The sequence below is a fragment of the Gigantopelta aegis genome, chromosome 8 (assembly GCF_016097555.1).
Source record: "Gigantopelta aegis isolate Gae_Host chromosome 8, Gae_host_genome, whole genome shotgun sequence".
In the NCBI taxonomy this organism is placed as follows: domain Eukaryota; kingdom Metazoa; phylum Mollusca; class Gastropoda; order Neomphalida; family Peltospiridae; genus Gigantopelta; species Gigantopelta aegis.
In genome coordinates, this window is record NC_054706.1 from 27,036,448 (window position 1) to 27,060,450 (window position 24,003).

A 24,003-nucleotide genomic window follows, 5' to 3' on the forward strand; every position below is an offset into this window, starting at 1 on the left:
TTTGACGTCCAATAGTCAGTGATTAATAAATCAATGTGCTCTAGTGGTGTTGTTAAAGAAAATCAAATTTCTTAAACAGTAAAAAAGATCATGGTAGTTAGTGTCTGAGAATGTACATTTTGAATAACATATCGCAGACGGGGCACATAGTGCATTTTCCACAAATCAAACATTTAAATGCATTCCTATTTCCACAGTGCAATTTTTCACGATCAAAACCTTTAAATGCCTTTCCATAAATTACACACACTGCATTTTCCACGAACCAAACCTTTAAATGCTTTTCTGAATTCTTTGCTCATGCAGGCATAAATAATAAAGTTGATTCCCGAATTGGCTATCCCCAGTGTGAGGCACACCCGAAAGACCAGAGGCTCTGTACCAACCGTCAGTCCAAGAATCGTGAAGACGTACGCCGGACTCCAACACAGGACAAACATCCCGTACACGACCAGAAAGAGCCTCGCGGACCGAATGACAGTCCGTTTGAGGAAGTCTTCTTTAACACGCTCTATGATGATCAGACTGGACACCGCGTTTCTCTGTCTCAGCGCGACCCTGGTGATGCCGATATACAGCGCTGCAGTCAGCAGCATGATCGCGCCCATGTACGGAACGAGGAAGTACAGTTGATACCTTCTGCAGAGGATGCTGTAGAACTCACACTTGCCTTGCCAGTTCATGTTCCATAGCGTAGAAAGACCTACCCACAGAGATACTACCCACGTTGAAAGGATGATGAAGCCAGTCTTCCGGATGGTGAAGATTCGCTGGTATCGCAGTGGATACACTAAGAACACAAACCGGTCCAAAGCTATGCAGAATATGCATAGAAAGGAATTCGAGAGAAAGGTATAGATGAGAAGATATCGTGCCAGACACAGGTAAGGTCTTGTGGCCAGATAGACCATCATGGAAGGGAAGTCGGTCAGCGTGAAGAAAGGTACGCTGAGTCCGGTAAACATGTCGGCCACGGCTAAGGCGATGATGTACATATTGGGAATGGTCCTCAGTGAAGGAGAGCGCCAGACCACTAGGATTGTGAGAGAGTTGGACAAGACGATAGATAGAGCAAGCAGCCAGTAAATGAACGTGAACACAGCTACTACACCTGACATACCTGGAATTCTGTCCGCTGTTGTGTTATCTGGTTCGTGGTCTTTCATTTCAGCTGTCACCATAGTGTCGGCTACAAAGTATGCTGACGTTTTGCCTTCTTCCATCAGAAGTTAGCTGATTCTGGCAGGTATAATATTATAACTGGTTCTGTTCTTGTTCCAGATGTTATTCTATGTGAATAGTATCTATTGCTGCTGATGCTATTGTTTTATTTCTTCTTGTCTTGTTGTTGCTGTTCTCTTGTAGATGGTCTTTCTTCAAAATTCCTTTTCAGATTCTTCTTAGAAATCGGACACCTTATGATTCATAATCTTAATTTAATGTACGTAAAACTTGATGTTGAGTAATTCTGGTTAGCCAAGAATGATCTCCAGAAAATACAGATGAACTTTACCTATAAGAATCCATTTCCAGTATGGATCACACTTAGGTCCTACCATGTAATTAAGATTTTAATAGCAAACGTTTGGTTTAAAATATAACTCGATTAAAACAGTTTTAAGAAAGGTATCTCATTGTTGAAACAACTTGTCTGCGTAAAAACAACCCAGTCACACACGGTTCTACATATTACATCAATTAAAAAAGAAAAAAAAAAGTTGCTAATAACATTGCTGATCTTATATCTGGAACTGTTGTTTATTCAGTCTGTTGCACTCTAATGCCATTTAAGAGACTGATATGGATCGTGCTTTTATAGATAAGTAGCATTATCATCTTTAGATGAAATTTCTTTAGTGTCATTGTAGATTGATAACGCAACTGAACAAACAACCACGGAAGCCGTCTTATCTCTAACAAAACATTCCAATCTATCACAGACCAACATGGTGACACAAATACAATAGTGCAAATCATTTGGAGAACACTAACGTTTGTTTGCTTTTGATTGATTGATTCACTGATTGTTGTATTTGTTTTTGTTGTCGTTATTGATTTAATCGTTTGTCTTTTGTTATTCCAAATTATCGATTGAATGGTTACCCATTCTGACAATATGAATAACGAGTATGGATGTATCAAGAGAGGACCATGATTCTGTGTACGCGGTGTGTGTGTGGGTTTAAAAAAAATAAAAAAAATTAATATTAAATAAGAAAACTCAGCCTTTGCCCTTTGAAATATTATGTTTGGCAGACATTTTGAATTTATGTATAATTGCCTATTTGAATGTACTTTGTCGGCAATATTGGAATTATACAAATGAAGAAAATGTCCGATAAAACTAGGAATTTATTTATTGTGTGGAATAGCTTTCTATTCTCAATTATATAATATATACTACTCAAAAGAATTTAAGGGTCAAAAATTTATAACCAAATAAGTTTCAGAGTGTATTAGATTGATGATGTAAACTACACCAAACATTTAATTTATTGTTCCATATTTACAAAAAAACACAAATAAACGTCACTGTATACAAAAAAGTCACATGACATGCTGTCAAAGTTGAAGGTTGTCAAACATGGATTTTACACATTAGAACATTCGTTTAATAGTGTGTGAATCCACCCCTGGCGCGAATACACTCAACACATCGTTGCCTCATGCTGTTGATCAGACGTCTGAAGAACTCATGGGGAATGGCCTGCCACTTTGCCATAAGAAGTTGACCCAGATCATGAAGGTTGGCCGGAGGGGCATGGTTATCCCGAACTCTCCTGCCTAATTCGTCCCAGGCGTTCTCTATTGGGGCCAAGTCAGGCGAATATGCTGGCCAATCCATCCTGGCGATACCTTGTTGTCTGAGAAAGTCCGTTACCACCCTGGCGCGGTGGGGTCTGACATTGTCATCCTGCAGAACTGCCCCGCCGCCAATCTGCTGAAGGCCTGAGAGAACCAACGGCCGGATAATCTCATTCAGATAGCGGATTCCATTCAGATTGCCATCCACCACATAGAGGGGGGGTCCTGTGGTGGATAGAGATGCCGCCCCACACCATGACGCTGCCGCCACCACCGAACCGGTGACGTTGTCTAACGTTAACGTCAACGAAGCGCTCCCCAGGACGTCTGTAGACACGAACCCGACCGTCGTTGAACTGGAGACTAAACCTGGACTCATCAGTGAACATCACTCGACCCCACTGAACACGTTGCCACCGCAGATGAAGTGTGCACCAGTGACGTCTGGCCGTTCTGTGACGTGGTAGGAGTGGTGGTCGAACAGCCTGGCGACGGCAGCGTAGATTATTGGCTCTCAGACGATTGCGTATGGTTTGATCAGACACTCGAGTTCCAGTCGCAGTCCGCAGATTGTCACGTAATCGGCGTGCAGTGGTTGTGCGTTGACGTAGAGCCATATTGGTGATGTAGCGGTCCTCTCTATTTGTAGTGCTTCGGGGTCTTCCCGAACGTAGACGATTTCGAACAGAATTCGTTGCTTGGTACCGTTGCCACAGTCGGCCAACGACACTCTGACTGACACCAAGTCTCAGAGCAACATTTCTTTGCGTATTGCCATCCTGAAGCCAAGCAATAGCCCTTCCTCGATCTTCGATAGTCAGTTGACATCGTACTATTGTCGAATTTGGAGTGTGCACCATACACGAACGCAAGCTCCAATTATACGGAAATTCAGCATTGGGAACATGGAATACACATGCAAAGCGTGCAAATGAAGCGCTTTGTGAAAAAGCAAGTTATGGACACTTAGCAGACCTTTCGCTTTCGCCCTAATTTACGTGCAAATGTAAGCATGTTTTCGCCATTAGAACTAGTCGACAGTGTCAATGACAGTGGATTTTAATTCATTTATGGGTTGCTTAGACCCACTTTCGTCAAAATGGAACAATACCATGCGTGACATTATGGTCTAGCTAATATAATTGACATTCAGAAAATAATGTCGAAAATATCGTCTGACCCTTAAATTCTTTTGAGTAGTATATATATATAAAAAAAACGTTAAGATGTTAGAAAAATCATATATGTAGACACATTTTTCATTTCAAAGATGTGTTAACAGCCATATTGGAATTATGCAAATGAAAGAAGTTTCGGATCAAACCAGGAATTTATTAAAACAGGTTTCCCATCCAAAACTATTGCTATTGTTTGAACGGCTCAAAAATGTCTTCTAGATTCCATCACATTGTACAATTCAAAACGCTGGCCACCATTTTGAATTTATGCAAATTAGGCATATTTTCCCAAGGGGGAAATTTGGAGGATTTTTAGTATCCTCATAAGAACATCCCTAAAATGAACAGTGAAGAAAAATAAATCTTTTGCAAATTGTTTTGGGTCCAGCCCTATTTTGTCTAGACTATTATTATTGATTTTGTTTCTATGCTTTAGATAATGTAGACCCATACTGTTAGGGAATTACAACTGACATAATTTTCCAGGGTGCATTTTTGGCAGTGGGATCATATGTCTTGCTGGTAACTGCCCCCCCCCCCCCCCCCCCCCCCCTCATCCCACTTAGATACGGCCCGACTACTTTCATATACAGATAAAAAATAAACCATTTCCGAAGTTAAAATGAAAATTCACTCATAATATTCACCATACATTGTTTTGACAAAATGTTTTATCGATTTGTGTTCGTTCATGCATCTTTGTCTGACACCCAACAGGTAATTACTTCTTTGTATTGGTGTGTCGTTAAACGGACTACAGGGCGGGATGTAGCCCAGTGGTAAAGCGCTCGCTCGATGCGCGGTCGGTCTGGGATCGATCCCTGTCGGTGGGCCCATTGGGCTATTTCTCGTTCCAGCCAGTACACCACGATTGGCATATCAAAGTCCGTGGTATGTACTACCCTGTCTGTGGGATGGTGCATATAAAAGATGCCTTGCTGCTAATCAGAAAGAGTAGCCCATGGAGTGGCGACAGCGGGTTTCCGCTCTATATATATCTGTGTGGTCCTTAACCATATGTCCGACGCCATATAACCGTAAATAAAATGTGTTGAGTGCGTCGTTAAAATATAACATTTCCTTTAAACGGACTACATGTATCTCAAGGATTGAGCCATAGTACGATATTTCCGACTAAAAGACTCCTTTTGGCGACTAAATTACATTATAAATACATTGTCTTGTTTGTATATCCATTATATTTGCGGTCGAATGCTAATGTTCGTAGTAGTCATTTTTCATTTTACATCGTAATATATACTGTTCCCCCAAAAAGTAAGGGATAGTGAAATGTATGATGACCTCGAGTCAGAATTACCAAATGTTTGACATCCAATAGCCGATGATTAATTAATCAATGTGCTCTAGTGGTGTCGTTACAAAACAACTACAACACAAACCCCAAACTTTTCTTCGCACTCTAATGCAAAAGGTTGTAGGAATGGCTTTACACAAGTATCTTAATTTATACTTAAAACATGTTGCACGTGCACTTGTTGAGCATAAAAGGCTGTGGGGATTGTGATTTCATAGTCACTTGCTGAAATGTAACAATGCGCCGACTGACGTTGGAGAACGTCTTTAGACCATAGGGATGCTCCAGATATGGGAGACTATGAGAGCGACATAGAACAACGAAGTGGATGTCCAACTGCCGCCACCAGACGCCAAGACAGACTCCTTATCACCAGAGTAATAGTCAAATTTAGCCTTCAACAGCAACTCCAACATGCAACAGCCGCCAACAGGGATCCGATTCTGCACACAAACAGTTCGTAACTGCCTGCATTTTTCTTTGTTAAGTAGGCCATCGGTCTACAGGCTGGTAGGTACTGGGTTCGGATCCCAGTCGAGGCATGGGATTTTTAATAAGAATACCGACTCCAAACCCTGAGTGAGTGCTCCGCAAGGCTCAATGGGTAGGTGTAAACCATTTGCACCGACCAGTGATCTATAACTGGTTCAAAAAGGCCATGGTTTGTGCTATCCTGCCTGTGGGAAGGGCAAATAAAAGATCCCTTGCTGCTAATCGGAAAGAGTAGCCCATCTAGTGGCGACAGCGGGTTTCCTCTCCAAATCTGTGTGGTCCGTAACCATGTCTTACGCTATATAACCGTAAATAAAATGTGTTGAGTGCGTCGTTAAATAAAACATTTCCTTCCTTATTTGTTACGCGTCAGTGGGCCCATTGGGCTATTTCTCGCTCCAGCCAGTGCACCACGACTGGTACATCAAATGCCGTGGTATGTGCTATCCTGTCTATGGGATGGTGCATATAAAAGATCCCTTGCTACTAATCGGAAAGAGTAGCCCATCTAGTGGCGACAGCGGGTTTCCTCTCCAAATCTGTGTGGTCCGTAACCATATGTCCGACGCCATATAACCGTAAATAAATGTGTTGAGTGCGTCGTTAAATAAAATCTTTCTTGCTTTCTTTCTTTATTCTTTGTTACGCGCCAATAGACCGTGCATTCCTTTACCTTTAACTGCAAGACATCGCAAGACATCGCCAAACTCGACTGGAATGGTGTCGGTGTCATGTGCGATAGACAAACGCTCGTTGGTCAAATAGCATGTTTAGTGACGAATCCAGGTTTAATCTGGACTTCAGTGACGGTCGTGTAAGGGTTTGGCGCAGGCTAGGTGAACGCTGCCAAGAGGCTGCTATGGTAGCTCATGATCGGTATGGAAGTGGGTCAATGATGGTGTGGGGTGGCATCACCATGACACGCAAAACCGATCTCCATATTATTCAAGGGAGAGTCACAGGCCTGTATTGCAGAAAAAAACACCATCAATCGTCATGTTCTACTATTTTCTCATTGTCATAGCACAGGACATGTGTTCCACTATTGCATTGCAAGAGCATACCGTGCACGTGTTGTCACAGATTATCTACAGAGGCATCAAATCCAGACCTTGCCTTGACCAGCAATGTCCCCTGACCTTTCGCCCATAGGACACGTGTGGGATATCCTTAGTAGACGTATACAGCAACGTCAAACAGCAACCACGAATTTCAGGAAGAGTGAAATCAGGTTTCACAAATGACGATAGACATCCTGATAAGAACCATGCGACAAAGGTGCAATACATCAGGCGTCTCGCTATATGTCATAAGCACCCATTGGCAGCGATAGTAATATCCGCCATCCGTTTATTTAGGCTGCCATCCACAATCACAAGTCATGCCATCGTCTTGAACTACCAGAGTAATCAGGTTCATCGTCGTTTACAAGACATTTTCTAAGTACTTGTACCCGGCAAATCTTAGGTACCATCCCTTCCTATAAGTGGAACCAGCTCTACCGATTCCCTCTATCCCTTTCCTGAATACTGGAGAGACCACTGTACATGTATTGACGTTAGAGGAAGTCCAACACGATACTGACATCTTGTGATGTTCATGACATGTTACTAATCCCAATGAAATCTAGTGCACATATAAGTTATGTGTTTGTTAATGTTGAAATTATTTCAATGTTAAAGAGTTTTTGGTAATTTTTGGTAATATACCATACTTTTTGTAAGTAGTATAGATATTTTGTTTCGTACGTTCGAAATTATTTGAAAGTAAACGATAAACCATTGTCACACTGATAATTTAAACAAGAAAATATTTTTAATATGTAATTTTAGTCAACAGAAAATGCTCCGTGTATCGTACAAGTGTTACAATGGCAGCAAACTTAGGATTGACCCCTTAAATGTTCATTCAGGGGCGGATTATGGGGGGGGGGGGGGGGGGTCCCCAGTAGCACGGAAACCCCCATCCCGGCTAAAAAAAAAAAAAAAAAAAAAAAAAACCCCACCACATAGATCTAAATTGATAATTTCAAATTATAAACATCTACATATTGTTTCGCCCCCCCCCCCTCCCTTACCTAAAGCATAATCCGCCCTTGTTTACTTCATTTGCACCCGTCCCTACACTATGACAGAAATTGTGGAGGTGTTTTGTTTGTTATCGTTAACTATGATCACGGTGTGTATCACCTGCTTCGGTGGCGTCTTGGTAGGCCATCGGTCTACAGGCTGGTAGGTACTGGGTTCAGATCCCAGTCGAGGCATGGGATTTTTAATCTAGATACCGACTCCAAACCCTGAGTGAGTGCTCCGCAAGGCTCAATGGGTATGTGTAAACCGCTTGCACCGACCAGTGATCCATAACTGATTCAACAAAGGCCATGGTTTGTGCAAATAAAAGATTCCTTGCTGCTAATCAGAAGAGTAGCCCATGTAGTGGCGACAGCGGGTTTCCTCTCAAAATCTGTGTGGTCCGTAACCATATGTCTGACGCCATATAACCGTAAATAAAATGTGTTGAGTGCGTCGTTAAATAAAACATTTAATGGTGTGTATCATCAATGCTGATATAACAGACACGGGCTGCCTAGCAACTACCTTTATAGGAACTACTCACTATCCGGCTGTCCAAATACAAAATATCATTTGGTGACACTTTTCGCTAAATGGGGATTATTGATTTTGTCTCCTGACACTGGTGCTAGTCAAGTCCGTATTTAATGTTAGCATTACAACGTTTTATCTCATTGTGTTGAAACACGGTAACTGATAATACAATCACATATCAGGGCCGAGTAGTTAATAGTCTAAAACTCCTCAAAACGGTTAAGAAGAGAGTTTTCTTTAAATTACTATAATGCTTTCAATGCTTTAATGTTCACCAAACGTTGAGCACTGGTATAACCGACACAACCTCCCCCCCCCCCCCCACCCCACCCCATCTCAATGAAATAATAATAATTAAAAAAACACACCTAAAATATAATGTTCAGTGGATACGATCTATGACGTGTACACATAACCAGGGCTGAATCTTGTCGACATGAATTTGTGCCCAATTTTACATGCCACTTAACTTACCGTACACCTATTCTTATATTGGGCATATGTTTATATGTAAAAGCAGACCTACACTTTTTCATGGTGCAAAGTAGGCTACATAGCTGTACTTTTATTTATTTATTTGACCCCACTCCCGTCTCTCTCTCTCTCTCTCTCTCTCTCTCTCTCTCTCTCTCTCTCTCTCTCTCTCTCTCTCTCTGTCTGTGTGTGTGTGTGTGTGTGTGTGTGTGTGTGTGTGTGTGTGTGTGTGTGTGTGTGTGTGTGTGTGTGTCTCTCTCTCTCTCTCTCTTCCGTCCCTCACTCCCCCTCTATGCATATTTTTAAGTTGCATTCGCCATTACTTTACAACAACGTTGATACTCCTGCACCATGCTGACCAACAGCACCAACAATGGTACCCGCCCAACCTCCTCAATAATAAAAATAATAAATGCATATGCATGTGTATGTATATATAATAAAAATAATAAATGCATATACATGTGTATGTATATATAATAAAAATAATAAATGCATATGCATGTGTATGTATATATAATAAAAATAATAAATGCATATGCATGTGTATGTATATATAATAAAAATAATAAATGTATATACATGTGTATGTATATGTATGTATATGTATATGTATATATATTTATAATATAATAATAATAATAACAACAAAAAAGAAGAAGAAAGAAATAACAAAGCAAAAACAAAAACAAAACGAAAACAAACAAAAAACCCATATAAAAACAAAACGAAAACAAACAAAAAACCCATATAAAAACAAAACGAAAACAAACAAAAAACCCATATAAAAACAAAACGAAAACAAACAAAAAACCCATATAAAAACAAAACGAAAACAAACAAAAAACCCATATAAAAACAATACTCATCCGTTATTTTAGGCTAGTTACGGCTTTAAAGAGATAATCCTGATTTTGCTACCATTGTTACATGTTTACTAACAAACCCTTTTTGATAATTAAAATTATATACTGAAGATATTTTGTTTGTTTAGAATACCAGTGTCTGTATCTACACGCTGTTCGTTGTCATACTAATGTTTGTAGTATTCCAAACAAGATTTTACCTTCCAATAATTCTATACGTAGGCTACTGAACCACTCGGTTGACTGTCCCGCTAATTGGTTGAAATAAAGCTAAGCACTGGATTTAAAAAAAAATCACGTACAGTTATTGATGATCACGATGGACAACAATGGCAAAATAGTTGCTATGTTACTATGTGGATGAAGTCTGAAGAATGATCCGTGGTGGGGCATTGTTTGTCTCTCTCTCTCTCTCTCTCTCTCTCTCTCTCTCTCTCTCTCTCTCTCTCTTACTATCTCCGTCTCTGTCTCTCTCTCTCTGTCTCTTTCTCTCTCTGTCTGTCTCTCTCTATATATCCGTCTGTGTTTGTCTCTCTGTTTGTCTCTCTGTTTATCTCTCACTCTCTTTCTCTCTCTCTGTCTGTCTGTCTTTCTCTGTCTGTCTGTCTGTCTCTCTCTCTCTCTCTCTCTCTCTCTCTCTCTCTCTCTCTCTCTCTCTCTCTCTCTCTTAACAATGTGCGGCTTCTCGTTAAATAACCATTCTGTTTCTTCGTTTACGATTTGACTAAACTTTTAACAAAATACACTAACACGTTAATGTAGAATAATTACCTTTTATGTAGCCAAACAAATATAAAGCAATTAGCAACATTTACGTTAATAATAATATCAAACAAATTGATCCTGCATTCTGTGCAAATAAAGGTATTCAAACACACACAAAAACAAGTAACTCGGTCAATGCATTTGCGGTGACAATATTATGTTCATTGTATTACAACCACTCCATTAGTTCAACCAATCATAACCTGTTACCCCCCCCCCCCTACCATATCCCCTCCCCATGTTATTGTTTGGTATTACAAAAGCTACTTGGGTGTGTGATATGACATTATTATTTATTTTTGCATTTTAAATTGACCAAATGGATCGGTTATTTTGATATCATCGACATGAATCTTTTTCAATCATTTTTCTGCGTTCATCAATTGATTCGACTCGTGTTGTAATTCTCGGATTTCAAAAGATATACGGTCTGATTCTTTTATTTACATGCACGGGTATATTGTTTACATAATGCAGAACAATATCGCCCCATTGTGCATGTTTGCTCCTTTTCAATGGCCCGGAATTTTCCACTGATGGCAAACCTGTTAAATGCAAGTCTCATCCCGGTTCACTTCTCAAAGCACCAGTTGAAAAATGATGGGCCACACAGCATTTTGTTCAGCGGCGTTTTACTGCTTTAATATTTAGACAGATGGATTACACAACAGACGGTGATTACATATCTTATCTTTAAAGTGGCGACAATAATGTGATAAAAAAGTATCTTGAATTGCAAATACTGGTGAATCCCACCATGTATTTTCATCTGCAAATTGTCGAAGGATATTCTACACATGGGAACAGACTCCTAAATGACTTGTTTAATAAAATCAACCAGATGAATGGTTGCCATCTATCCGAACTAAATCCTGGATACATTGATTATAATTAGAAAAAAAAAGAAGAAAAAAAAAGTGAGCTTACTTGAAATAAAGAAAAGTTCAAAGTTTGCAGGATTTGCCGTCTTTCCGTAAACATGGATTCTGACAACAAGACATCTTCAATTGTGAGTCCAGCCGTATTGGGAATGACTATGGCAACATGTGCGATCGCTTTCGTTGTAATCGTCGGTGGAAATATTCTGACGCTACTGGCAATATGGCGCACCGAGTCTTTGCGGACACATTCCAACATGTATGTCGTGTCGCTAGCAGTTTCAGATTTAATCACAGGAGCTCTGATTCCCACTGGTGTCTCTATTCTGCAGGGCGTATCTGACCTCCATTACAATAAATATCTGTGTTTATCTCAAATCGTATTAACTTCAAGCATCGCGGGGGTTTCGGTGGTAACAATGACCTTGATAGCATTGGATAGATATCTTTACATTAAATACCCTATGAAATACACAATGGTCGTCAGCGGAAGAAAAGTTAAAATTGTCATCGGATTAGCTTGGGTTGTAACATTTCTTCTAAACAGTTTTATGTTTTTTGTCAACAACTGGAGTGCTAAAGGGGGATGTTTCGTCCTGAAAACAGCCCCTAGCACATTTCGTGCCGGCTTCATATTTTTGTACGTCATAATCGGATGTGTCCTGTGTATTTTCTTCTACGGGAGCATATCCCTCGTGGCCAGACGTCAACAGAAGGCAATCACTTCCGCAGCTGCGCACAACACGCCAGCCGTCACGAGAGCCAGCTGGCGACTGGTGAAGTTGTTTCTGGTTGTTTTCGGAATTTTCTTCATTTGCTGGATACCAATTTCAGTCACATATATTTTCGAAGCATTTGTCCAAGTTCCTCTTGTGGTGTCATATGTTGTAACTCCATTGGTGTATGTTAACGCAGCCGCAAATTGTTTCGTGTATGGATGGTTTAACAGGGACTTCCGGCGTGCTTACAAAGGGATATTAGGATATTTCTGCAACTGTTGCAAATGAATTCTACAGTTACTAGCTGCAACCCATGCTGAACACAGGAACGCTTTGACGGGGTGTGGTAGCTTTACGCTAGGTGTTTTCCCAAAAATGAAACAACCACATATTTAACCAGTCTTTATTCGGTGAATTAAGTTATATACACGGTCGCTGTGTATATAGTCACATCTATTTTAAGTCACAAAGATGGCGGTTGTATTTATGGAATTCATATTTGTACGCAATATTTAGTAATGACATTGTGTTTATGGTAGTCGGGTGGATCTGATTGCACAAAGATCCTTGCGTCAAGCGGCACTGGGTAAGTACAAAAGACAGCCGGCAGTGCAGATCGAGAGAGGAATGTCCATGCTGGTGTTACTATGTCTATACCATTTTAATCTCCACTTGAAATCGTTTGAACTGATTTTGCACGTGAATTAGTTTCTGGCATGACCGATGGTTCATTGTTAACCAGGTTTATCTCTCAGTACAGTTGAAAGTTTACGTCTTTCACGTTTAAATCTTGAATTTTTATATTGATGTTGATCATCACCTTATTTGTTTGCATTACCGTGCTGGGGTGTCGTTAAACATTCATTCATTCATTCATTGCTTGAACCGCGTATGAGAAATCGGACTCTAAGGTTCCATCTGAACGCTTGTCATCAGATGCAATGGGGCGGAACGTAGTTCAGTGGTATAGTATTCGCCTGATGCGCGGTCGGTTTGAAATCGATCCTCGTTGGTGGGGCCCATTGAGCTATTTCTCGTTCCAGCCAGGGCACCACGACTGGTATATCAAAGACCGTGGTATGTGCTATCCTGTCTCAATCTGATTAAAATTAGCTCTACTGGGTCTACCAGTAGATCTAACAGCATTGCATGGACTCCCATGTCCAGGTGACATTTCATCTATAAATAATTAAATATCGACCAATTGCACTTCGCCTTTTATAGCGTTATTCGGGAGCATACAAATTCTAAAAATATCGGGCGAGACTAATTATGCAATAGGCGAACTTGTTGGTCTATATCAACATTGAAAACAAACAGGGGGAAAAGTGCAGCAATAAACTCTGGATTGTATACTAGTATAAACAGATTTTATGGCTATATCATCACGGTTTTTTTTTCGTCTTGAACTAATTTTATATAAAAAAAATTATTGCAATTAGTTTCCGGCATACACCGTAATTCACTCGAATCATTTCTTATACCCTCGGCCTAATCCCGAATATTTTCAAATTCTTTTCAAATCACTGGCATGATTTCACAAGTAAGGTTTTGATTGGTCGAATGAAAGGTCAACTGGACATGAGCTGCAACGGGCTGCTGTTAGATCCACATGTAATAGTGGAGCTAACTTTAATTAAATTGATCCTGTCTGGGATGGTGCATATAAAAGATCCCTTGCTACTAATGAAAAAATGTAGCGGGTTTCCTATCAAAGACTATATGTAAAAATTACTAAATGTCTGACATCCAATAGCGGATGATTAATAAATCAATGTGCTTTAGTGGTACTACTCAAAAGAATTTAAGGGTCAGACGATATTTTCGAAATTATTTTCTGAATGTCAATTATATTAGCTAGACCATAATGTCACGCATGGTATTGTTCCATTTTGACGAAAGTGGGTCTAAGCAACCCATAAATGAATTAAAATCCACTGTCATTGACACTGTCGACTAGTTCTAATGGCGAAAACATGCTTACATTTGCACGTAAATTAGGGCGAAAGCGAAAGGTCTGCTAAGTGCCCATAACTTGCTTTTTCACAAAGCGCTTCATTTGCACGCTTTGCATGTGTATTCCATGTTGCCAATGCAGAATTTCTGTATAATTGGAGCTTGCTTTCGTGTACGGTGCACACTCCAAATTCGACAATGGTACCACGTCAACTGACTATCGAAGATCGAAGAAGGGCTATCGCTTGGCTTCAGGATGGCAATACGCAAAGAAATGTTGCTCTGAGACTTTGTGTCAGTCAGAGTGTCGTTGGCCGACTGTGGCAACGGTACCAAGGAACGAATTCTGTTCGAAATCATCCACGTTCGGGAAGACCCCGAAGCACTACAAATAGAGAGGACCGCTACATCACCAATATGGCTCTACGTCAACGCACAACCACTGCACGCCGATTACGTGACAATCTGCGGACTGCGACTGGAACTCGGAGTGTTTGATCAAACCATACGCAATCGTCTGAGAGCCAATAATCTACGCTGCCGTCGCCAGGCTGTTCGACCACCACTCCTACCACGTCACAGAACGGCCAGACGTCACTGGTGCACACTTCATCTGCGGTGGCAACGTGTTCAGTGGGGTCGAGTGATGTTCACTGATGAGTCCAGGTTTAGTCTCCAGTTCAACGACGGTCAGGTTCGTGTCTACAGACGTCCTGGGGAGCGCTTCGCTGATGTTAACGTTAGACAACGTCACCGGTTCGGTGGTGGCAGCGTCATGGTGTGGGGCGGCATCTCTATCCACTACAGGACCCCCCCCCCCCCCCCCTCTATGTGGTGGATGGCAATCTGAATGGAATCCGCTATCTGAATGAGATTATCCGGCCGTTGGTTCTCCCAGGCCTTCAGCAGATTGGCGGCGGGGCAGTTCTGCAGGATGACAATGCCAGACCCCACCGCGCCAGTGTGGTAACGGACCTTCTCAGACAACAAGGTATCGCCAGGATGGATTGGCCAGCATATTCGCCTGACTTGGCCCCAATAGAGCACGCCTGGGACGAATTAGGCAGGAGAGTTCGGGATAACCATCCCCTCCGGCCAACCTTCATGATCTGGGTCAACTTCTTATGGCAGACTGGCAGGCCATTCCCCAAGAGTTCTTCAGACGTCTGATCAACAGCATGAGGCAACGATGTGTCGAGTGTATTCGCGCCAGGGGTGGATTCACACACTATTAAACGAATGTTCTAATGTGTAAAATCCATGTTTGGCAACCTTCAACTTTGACAGCATGTCATGTGACTTTCTTGTATACAGTGACGTTTTTTTGTGTTTTTTTGTAAATATGGAACAATAAATTAAATTAAATCTAATACACTCTGAAACTTATTTGGTTATAAATTTTTGACCATTAAATTCTTTTGAGTAGTATATATTGTTATTATTACTGTTATTTTTGTTGTTATTGTTACCAAATGTTTGAAATTTTCATAAACCTAGTAATAACTTGTAATATTGTATTCATCACATGTAAACACCTTGCATTAAAAGGAATGTTGTATATTGAAATCACACAGCTTTGTTAATAATTTTTTGTCCAAACAATGTTAGCTCTCTTTTCTTTATCGATGTTCCTCCTTAAAGATCTACTTTTAATAAAGTTAGTTTAGGCCTACTTTTAGTCTTGTTATTTTAATTTATTACTATTTATGTCCGCTCCATTGCAGTTATTCCGTCTGCCAAGAGTGAAAGTTTAAACAATGGTATTTATAAATGTGTGTGTGTGTGTCGGGGGGGGGGGGGGGGGGGGGGGGGGGGGGGGGGGGGGGGCAAGAACCGAAAAAGCAAATAAGAAGAAAGTACTCTGTCTAGTGGTTTTACTGACAGACAAACATTATTATTATATTTTTTTATTTTTTTGTTGGTTTTTTAGGGATTTTATTTTATTTTATTATTATTATTTTTTATTTTTTTTTGGGGTGGGTGGGTGGGGTGGTGATGTGTCTTTCAAATACGTGGTTGTAGGCCTACTAATTTCACATTTTTCACATTTTTCTTGTTTTCCATTGATGTTTTAAGATCACAAAGATGGCCTACCAGATTTCTGCGTCTGCTGAAATAAAACCCTGAAAATGGTCAAAAGTTCTGAAGACTTCGCGGTTTTTTTACTTCAACGATTATAGCCTATAGGCCTATCATAGTACAGTCGCGTGTGCAGGGGATCTTTTGGGGGTCGAAACCCTCCCATTTTCACAAATTAGAAAAAAAGATCACTATATTTTCCGGGCAAGCACGACTCGACTCCCCCCCCCCCCCCCCCAATAAACTTCACTCGTCAGTCTATACCCCCCCCCCCCCACACACACACACACACACACCTCTGCTAAAATCCCTGCACTCGCGCCAAGTGTTAGATGGAAATAGAAACAACAAATCAAACTTTCTTTCTCTCTTGCCTTTTGTCTTTTGATTTAAACCTTACATACTTTTCATCATGCTGGTAGGCCTCAGTTACAGGGGGCGAGACGTAGCCCAGTGGTAAAGCGCTCGCTTGATGCGCGGTCGGTCTAGGATCGATCCCCGTCAGTGGGCCCATTGGGCTATTTCTCGCTCCAGCCAGTGCACCACGACTGGTACATCAAAGGCCGTGGTATGTGCTATCCTGTCTATGGGATGGTGCATATAAAAGATCCCTTGCTGCTAATCGAAAAGAGTAGCCCATGAAGTGGCGACATCGGGTTTCCTCTCTCAATATCTGTGTGGTCCTTAACCATGTAACATTTTGAATGCCGGCCAAAAATTTAAAGTCTAACTGAGCGCTTGGAACGGTTGGCGACTACGGGGACGAGATGAAGTGCTTAGCGTTGAACTGCGGCACCAGTTTCCTCCAACGGTGGACTAGCAAGGTCTTGGCTAGCTCGACGTAATGGGCGCCGGCGATGATCTTCAGTACTCTGTAGACGATGTAGTTGTCCATGTCTTCGAAGAGTGTTCCCTGTCTGTAGAGATCATCCCGGCACGACGTCACCACAAGTCCAAACTTCCCGTCTCGTAGTTCCATGGCGTGGATGGCACACTCAACTCCGTCAGGAAACTTCTTAAAGTTGCCCTCAAGAATGCCTCCCGGCAGTGAGCTGGTGTCCGAGGTGTCCCCGACCAAGTATCGAGCGTACTGGCCCTTGATCTTGGCTCCAGGCGGCGTCCCTGCTCCGGGCGGTCGCGGAAGGCCGGGCCTTGGCTAACTGGCCACTACTCGGTGGGGTGACGGCCTTCCGCTTCGCAGCAGCACCATCCATAAGGGTTTTGGTGGAGCCCCCCGGGGGTGAGGGTCTCAAAGCCGACCGCCTCGAAGCGGTTGGAACGGGAGACGCACGCCGTGGAGTCTCGCAGATCGCTGTGTCCAACTGCGCCGTCGACTGGTCTACTGGCTCAGTCTGTTCAGACGTTTCTGCTTCGGCTGGCACTGGTTCGTCGGGTCCCGGTGAGAGCAGAGCGACACGTCTTTTCTCATAGCTCGGAATGATTCGATTTGAGCGATCAGTTTGGGCATACGCATGCGTATACTAACTTTACGTCTGTTACTATATTTAGCTTATTGCGTAATTTCTGACAAGGGCTATTCCAGTGGAAAGTGTGTGGGGTCACCAGAGGTAGGCTAATTAAAGGTCAGGTGGTACACATTTGAAGAAACTAGTACATTTTAATTTTCTTCACAAATATTAATTTTGAAATATGCATTTTGACAGGTCATGACCTCCGATCAAGCGATCTGTGTGTCGCAACTCCACATAGATCTTTTCTTCTTTTTTTTTTCTTTTTTGTAAACGTGCATTGTCTGGAATATTTTTATTATTTAAGCATTTAGAACAGAAAATCCCATTACGTTTGGTGCATATAAGACGCCGCACTCCGAATTGGTTTCACTACACTGGCTTTTCTAAGTTAAAAATAAACCCACTATTTTGAAAGTGGGACACTTTTGCCGGGCTCCCTCTGGGCTAAAAATAGTACGGTTCGGCTATTGTTGCATTACAAAAACCGAGCGGATTCTAGCAGCCAATTACGCTAGCAGCCAATTTCAGCATACCCTCATGGCGACGTTCTAAACACCGGACTCATACGCCTTTCGATTGTTACCTGTATTTCACACACTTTTAAACAAACTGTTATGCTAATTTTTATTATTCACTACAACTTAAGAATTTTAGAGTTTTAAAGAGTATCTTTATATAATAACAACACAAAAACAAAATAACAACCAAGACTCATTTTCACAGTCTTATTGTTACTAATATCCGTATAAATACAACTTAACCGTTTTATTAAGCACTTTTATAATATCTGAAGTATCACTTTAAAAATAGTCTGTACTACGGTAATGTAGGATGTTCAACTAGTTTCGTATAGCCCACCCCACAACACACATTATAAAAGGCGTATGAGTCCGGTATTTAGAACGTCGCCATGAGTGTCTGCTGAAATTGGCTGCTAGCATAATTGGCTGCTAGGAAGTGGCTGCTAGAATCCGCTCGGTATTACAAAATGGCGAGAATTGTTCTAACTGGCTAGTAAGCATTTGACGATATGCGTTAATGACGACAACTCGCAAGTCAATTAAAAGTGCAGTTATACTTGTATTTGAACTTAGAACTTGATTATATACGATTGAAACCAGACATTGCAGCTTTAAATACAGTAGGCCTAACGTGTGCATGGTTCTTTCAATTCATACTGTTAAACCGAAAAATACTTGCTGTCAATTCTTATAATTAATGTTGCCAGCATAATTTAACAAAACATTTTTTTTTTTTTTTAACCAATTTGTTTAGCATTCATGTTTATAATATTGTTTGTGTGAACTTCATTTAATCATTGATAGATGTTTGGCATTGGAATGAAACGTTTCATTGATAAATAGCTGAATGACAGGCACATGACGGAAGCAGGTATAGACATTGGGGGGGGGGGGGGGGGGGGGGCTGATTGAGATCCAGGGCGAGGTTCGGTGATTTACTACCAATATGTTTTATTCAGAATTATGGATGGTGACCTGGTTCCTCAGCCCCCTTCCCGCACTTGAATGAAGTGACCACAACATGACGTCATTTTCCCCGGTCGTTAATCTACAGGTGCATTTTCATGTCTTGTTTAGTTATTTTGGAAGTTATTCTGTGCGAATTTTGTTTAATTTTATATTATTATCATTGGTATAGGATATGTAAAAGGATGACTAAAGCTCTCATTCGGGTGGGTTGGTGGCCCTTAAAAGGGCCTTTATCAATTTTGAAAACTCCTTCGCTTAAGACCTTCCCCGGAGTCTTCCTGTCTGCCCGTCCCACAGCAGTTTGGGACTGTTGGGTGGTGTCAGACAGTCTGGTGTTGTCCTCGTGTGTGGCCTTGTAAGGTATCAAAATCCCACCACGAAACTTTTTTCCGAGACGGGCAACATCCAATGTTAACATTGCTGGTGTTGCAACAGATCAATACGTCTAAACAAGTTTGTTAACACTTTTGTATCCAAAGAACTCAAATTGAAATAACGTCCTTTAGGTGAAGTCATATATTTTAACGTGAACATTCAGAACAAGTGCTCGTTTTAAATATAGCGGACGCGCGGACGTAACGGAAACACCCTCTGTTAACGTCTGAAAGTTTTAACGACGTCACGTCGCGCTGATTAATTTGTGTTTTCGAGACGAAGATTATATTAATTAAACAAATATTGGGATCATGTTATCTTCAGATAAATATTGAAAACAGTTGTTCAATAGCCTTTTGCGTGTTGCCTTATTTTGAAAGATAACAATGAAAAGTGTTTAAATAGTAATATTGCTGATAACTTTTCGATAATCATAAAATCATCTTGTCATCATTATTAGAATTGCCAGAATTATAAATCAAAGCCAACAATCGAACTATTTTCGCCATCCACGGGTTCTCCAGGGCTGGAATTTAACGGCTGCCAGGCGGCAAATTGCTGCAATGCCCCAGTCAATTCCCACAATGGCCAGAACATTAATGATATGAACTGGCCGTGCCTTATTCATAAGCGTGCGAGGCATGGTGAAGGGGGGGGGGGGGGGGGTGCCACCCCCTCCCACCAGTGCTGGAGCAAATCGTCAAATTCGGACATAAACGACAGAGATATTTAAAAACAGCTGAAAATTGGGATCCAAGTAAACGTCTTTGCGATTTTTTATTCTTACATTCGGTGGACCAACAGACAGGGCCGTACCCTGATCAAAATCCTAGTGGGGGGGGGGGGGGGGGGCACTACTTTTTATAAACAAATGAATCACTATACAAATTAAACCCTGAGATGTGTATGCTATTTTCTGGAGTAAAATAAAAAAGGGCAACTGGAGGGTATGGCCCTGACAGTGTGGATTGGGTGTGACGACAGGGTACAGGAATCCAGACCCACTAGCACATTCGCTGTCTGGAATGACCCATGTTTGGTATCTACCCTCTACCACAAGATAATGGACAACCCCTGCATGCGCTAAAGGTTCCACAAAGCCTATTTCATCTCTTTGCATTGTTTTCACAAATACTTTGATTTATGATTTTCAAAACAGCTTTGACGTATTCTGCTATATGCCGCCATGCAATGGGCTAATCCTTCCGATTAACAGCAAGAGCATGCCCATTTGGTTGACATGCCTTTCTCTCGACACAATGTAACCATATTGTCCCAGTTAGTTCGCCACCAGGTCACTACACCCCATACCAGTCTCTCTCCCCACCCCGCCCCCAATGTCAATTCGCTCCAACTAAAAAACCCTGTACAGGTGTAGTTCTCAAACGTTTTCAGCAAAAAGTATTGCATAAGGTATTGCATCCCATTTAATTTTGTCACTGATTCATTATACCTGTATCATCAAAATGCCATCTACATGTTAACCGTAACACGTTTTGAAATACATGTACACATGTACTTGGAAAAAACCTACATGATAAAGCAACTACTCCAGTAGCAGATCCGGGCGGGGGTGGGGTGGGGGGGTCCAGGGGGTCCGGACCCACCTTTTTGAAAACCGACCATAACCTTTATTAAGGGGAAACGTGATTACATTAACTGTTCTAAATGCTGTAAGAGGTGCGCTGTGTAAAAGAAGAGATCAGTCATGAATAACATTTGGACCCCTCCCCCCCCCACCCCCCTTTCAGAAATCCTGCATCCGCGCCTGTTCTCGTTGGCTATGTCAAAATGACCGAAGAATATTGTTTGATATATGGAAGCCAGTGTGGATTTGAATTTCTATATAAAGATCAAGGCATAAACAGGGTTACTTTCAGTTGTTAACCTTTCATTTCTAACAATGGAAGGTGAACTGCTGTCATTGCCATGTAAATTATCGAATGCGACCAGGTCATCAATATAGCGGAACGTCTAATTAAAATGTTTTGCTACATGTAGGTTCCTTTGTTTTAATTTTGCCAGATTAGTTAGAAATTCTGAATCATGTTCACTGCAACTTTGGTAAGGGGAGTGCTAAATGACGAAGACAAGCAAATATTATTTTATTGGAGAGTTGCAAAAGTTACAATTAAGTATTTGTGTAATATAAAAAAATGTTGCGGGAGGGTTCGGACGAACCCCTCCCCTAAATACAGGCCTGCATCCAACCCCTGTAACGCTACATCCACCCTCTCGAGCGTTATTTAATGTTTTAATGACCCCAATGATATATATAGTTCTCACAACGGCTGTGACACGACAGATGCGTACTAATTTGAAAACCTATTAATCTACACTGGCATCGAGGAAATGGAAAGGGGGGGGGGGGGGGCATGTGTCCCCCACGTTTTAAATATATTTATACATAGAGATTATTATACGAGCATGTGTGTCGTACTGATTTTACGAAACGAGTGTCAGGATTTTTCTATTACCCGAGAGAGAGCCAGTGTAATACATGAATCCTGACACGAGTTTCGTAAAAATCACGTGAGTGTAATAATTTCTTTATTATTCATATTATTATTGTTGGGTTTTTTTTTATGAATAACAAGACCTAACTCAAAATGTTTCAGCCACAACTAGGAGACGACCAATCTAATTAAAATTAGCTCCACTATTACATGTGGATCTAACAGCAGCCAGTGATTTAAAAATAATTTGAAAACATACCGAATTATCCTGAGGGTATACACATGTTTCGTGTGAATTACGAATGGCTTAAAACATGTTTTATTTTATAAAATAAATAATTTGTAATGTAAAACTGAAGACTGATTTAGTTTTAGTTTTTTTTTTTTTTTATAAATAAATAAATAATTTTTAATGTAAAAGTGCCATTTTAATGCAATTCATTATAGATTTTGTACCAGAATAAAAAGAACTTTTGTTTTTGAAATTTATCTATAAACGTGATTAAATTACAAAGTTATAGCAATATTCAGAACAGTGCGTAAAGTGGTTTATATCGTTTCTGTGCATGTGTGTCCAAAATAAAGGCTTTTAGAGCAAAAAATATAAAAAAATATATATATAAAAAAATAGCCGAGGTAATAAATACAATAACAAACTCGGTACCAGTTATTTTCAAATGTATGTCCCTCGTGAAATAATTTTCATTTGTCACTCGCTAAAGTTCGCGATAACTGAAAATTATTTCACTCGGGACATTAATTTGATAATAACTCCTAACTCGTTTATTATCCTCTTATGTGTGTCCCCACCCCTTTTTGGCACCTTCCTACGCCCGTGATCTGGGTTAATCATATTGATGTGCGTATCTTAATAGTTAACTGTTATCGCCGCATGCGTCTCCAGATGGTAAATATCTTCCTGATACTTAATTACTAATTCCACTAGTTTAAAAAAAAGGCACAGTAAATATATACATTTTGTGAGTTTTTTTTTTTTTTTTTAACAGACTAAAGATCTGTTCCCTGTTCTCAATCAACAGTGCAAACAAAGACACACGCGCGTGCATACTGAAAACAAAACAAAAAATAAAACCTCCGCCAAAATCGTCTTTATTACCTGACATATTTATATTGCAATTTTACAATGGAATTTTGTTCAGCATTCTGAAACGGAAACGCCAAGCAACCAATTTATTGTTATTGTAAGGATATGTAAAGTGACGTCATTGGAATTTTGATGTCATTCAAATCCAAAATTAGCTGTATTATTACAATGCTTCGTCGCATTAAAATAAAAACTGGTCTACTAACCTTGACCCCTGTCATAATTTTATAACGAGCAGACAACACTGTTTACAGGTCGGTATGTTTCTATTTTTCATATTAAGTCTGGACAAAATATTAAGTTTAAATTATAAAAGGAAGGAAGGAACTGTTTTATTTAACGACACACTCAACACATTTTATTTACGGTTATATGGCGTCGGACATATGGTTAAGGACCACACAGCTATTGAGAGAGGAAACCCGCTGTCGTCACTTCATGGGCTACTGTTTTCGATTAGCAGCAAGGGTTCTTTTATATGCACCATCCCATAGACAGCATAGCACATACCACTGCATTTCAAAGTACCAGTCGTGGTGCACTGGCTGGAGCGAGAAATAGCCCAATGGGCCCACTGACAGGGATCGATCCCAAACCTACCGCGCACCAAGCGAATAATTTTAAAAGATGAAAGAAATAAAAAATACGTTTTTTTGCAAATATATCATATTAAAAAATTGCCGTTGGATAGGTCTATATGTTATAATTGTGTACGCAGCTAAAACATGGGTGCGAAAAATGAATGAATGAATGTTTAACGACACTCCAGCACGAAAAATACATCGGCTAATGGGTGTCAAACTATGGTAAATGCAAAAACAGTGAAGAGCAACATCAATATAAAAATTCAAGATTCAAATAAAAACAGTGTAAAGAACTGTACAAAAATACAAATATCACTGACTTTTGCGAAAAATGACTCATCAACCTTAATTTGCAAATTCTGAAAGTATGTGATCAGAAAAATATCAC

General features: G+C 40.6%; 2 protein-coding genes across 2 annotated transcripts; one reads left to right on the forward strand and one right to left on the reverse strand.

Annotated features, from left to right (window-relative positions):
• Positions 1 to 221: 221 nt before the first annotated feature.
• Positions 222 to 1,223, reverse strand: LOC121379588 (adenosine receptor A3-like). The gene has a single exon (XM_041508236.1). It carries the CDS (start codon positions 1,221 to 1,223, stop codon positions 222 to 224), a length of 1,002 nt encoding a protein of 333 aa, XP_041364170.1.
• Positions 1,224 to 11,096: 9,873 nt separating this feature from the next.
• On the forward strand, positions 11,097 to 12,428 carry LOC121379590 (alpha-2A adrenergic receptor-like). The gene has a single exon (XM_041508237.1). The coding sequence runs from the start codon at positions 11,481 to 11,483 to the stop codon at positions 12,384 to 12,386; it is 906 nt and encodes a 301-aa protein (XP_041364171.1). The 5' UTR covers positions 11,097 to 11,480; the 3' UTR covers positions 12,387 to 12,428.
• The last annotated feature ends 11,575 nt before the right edge of the window (positions 12,429 to 24,003 follow it).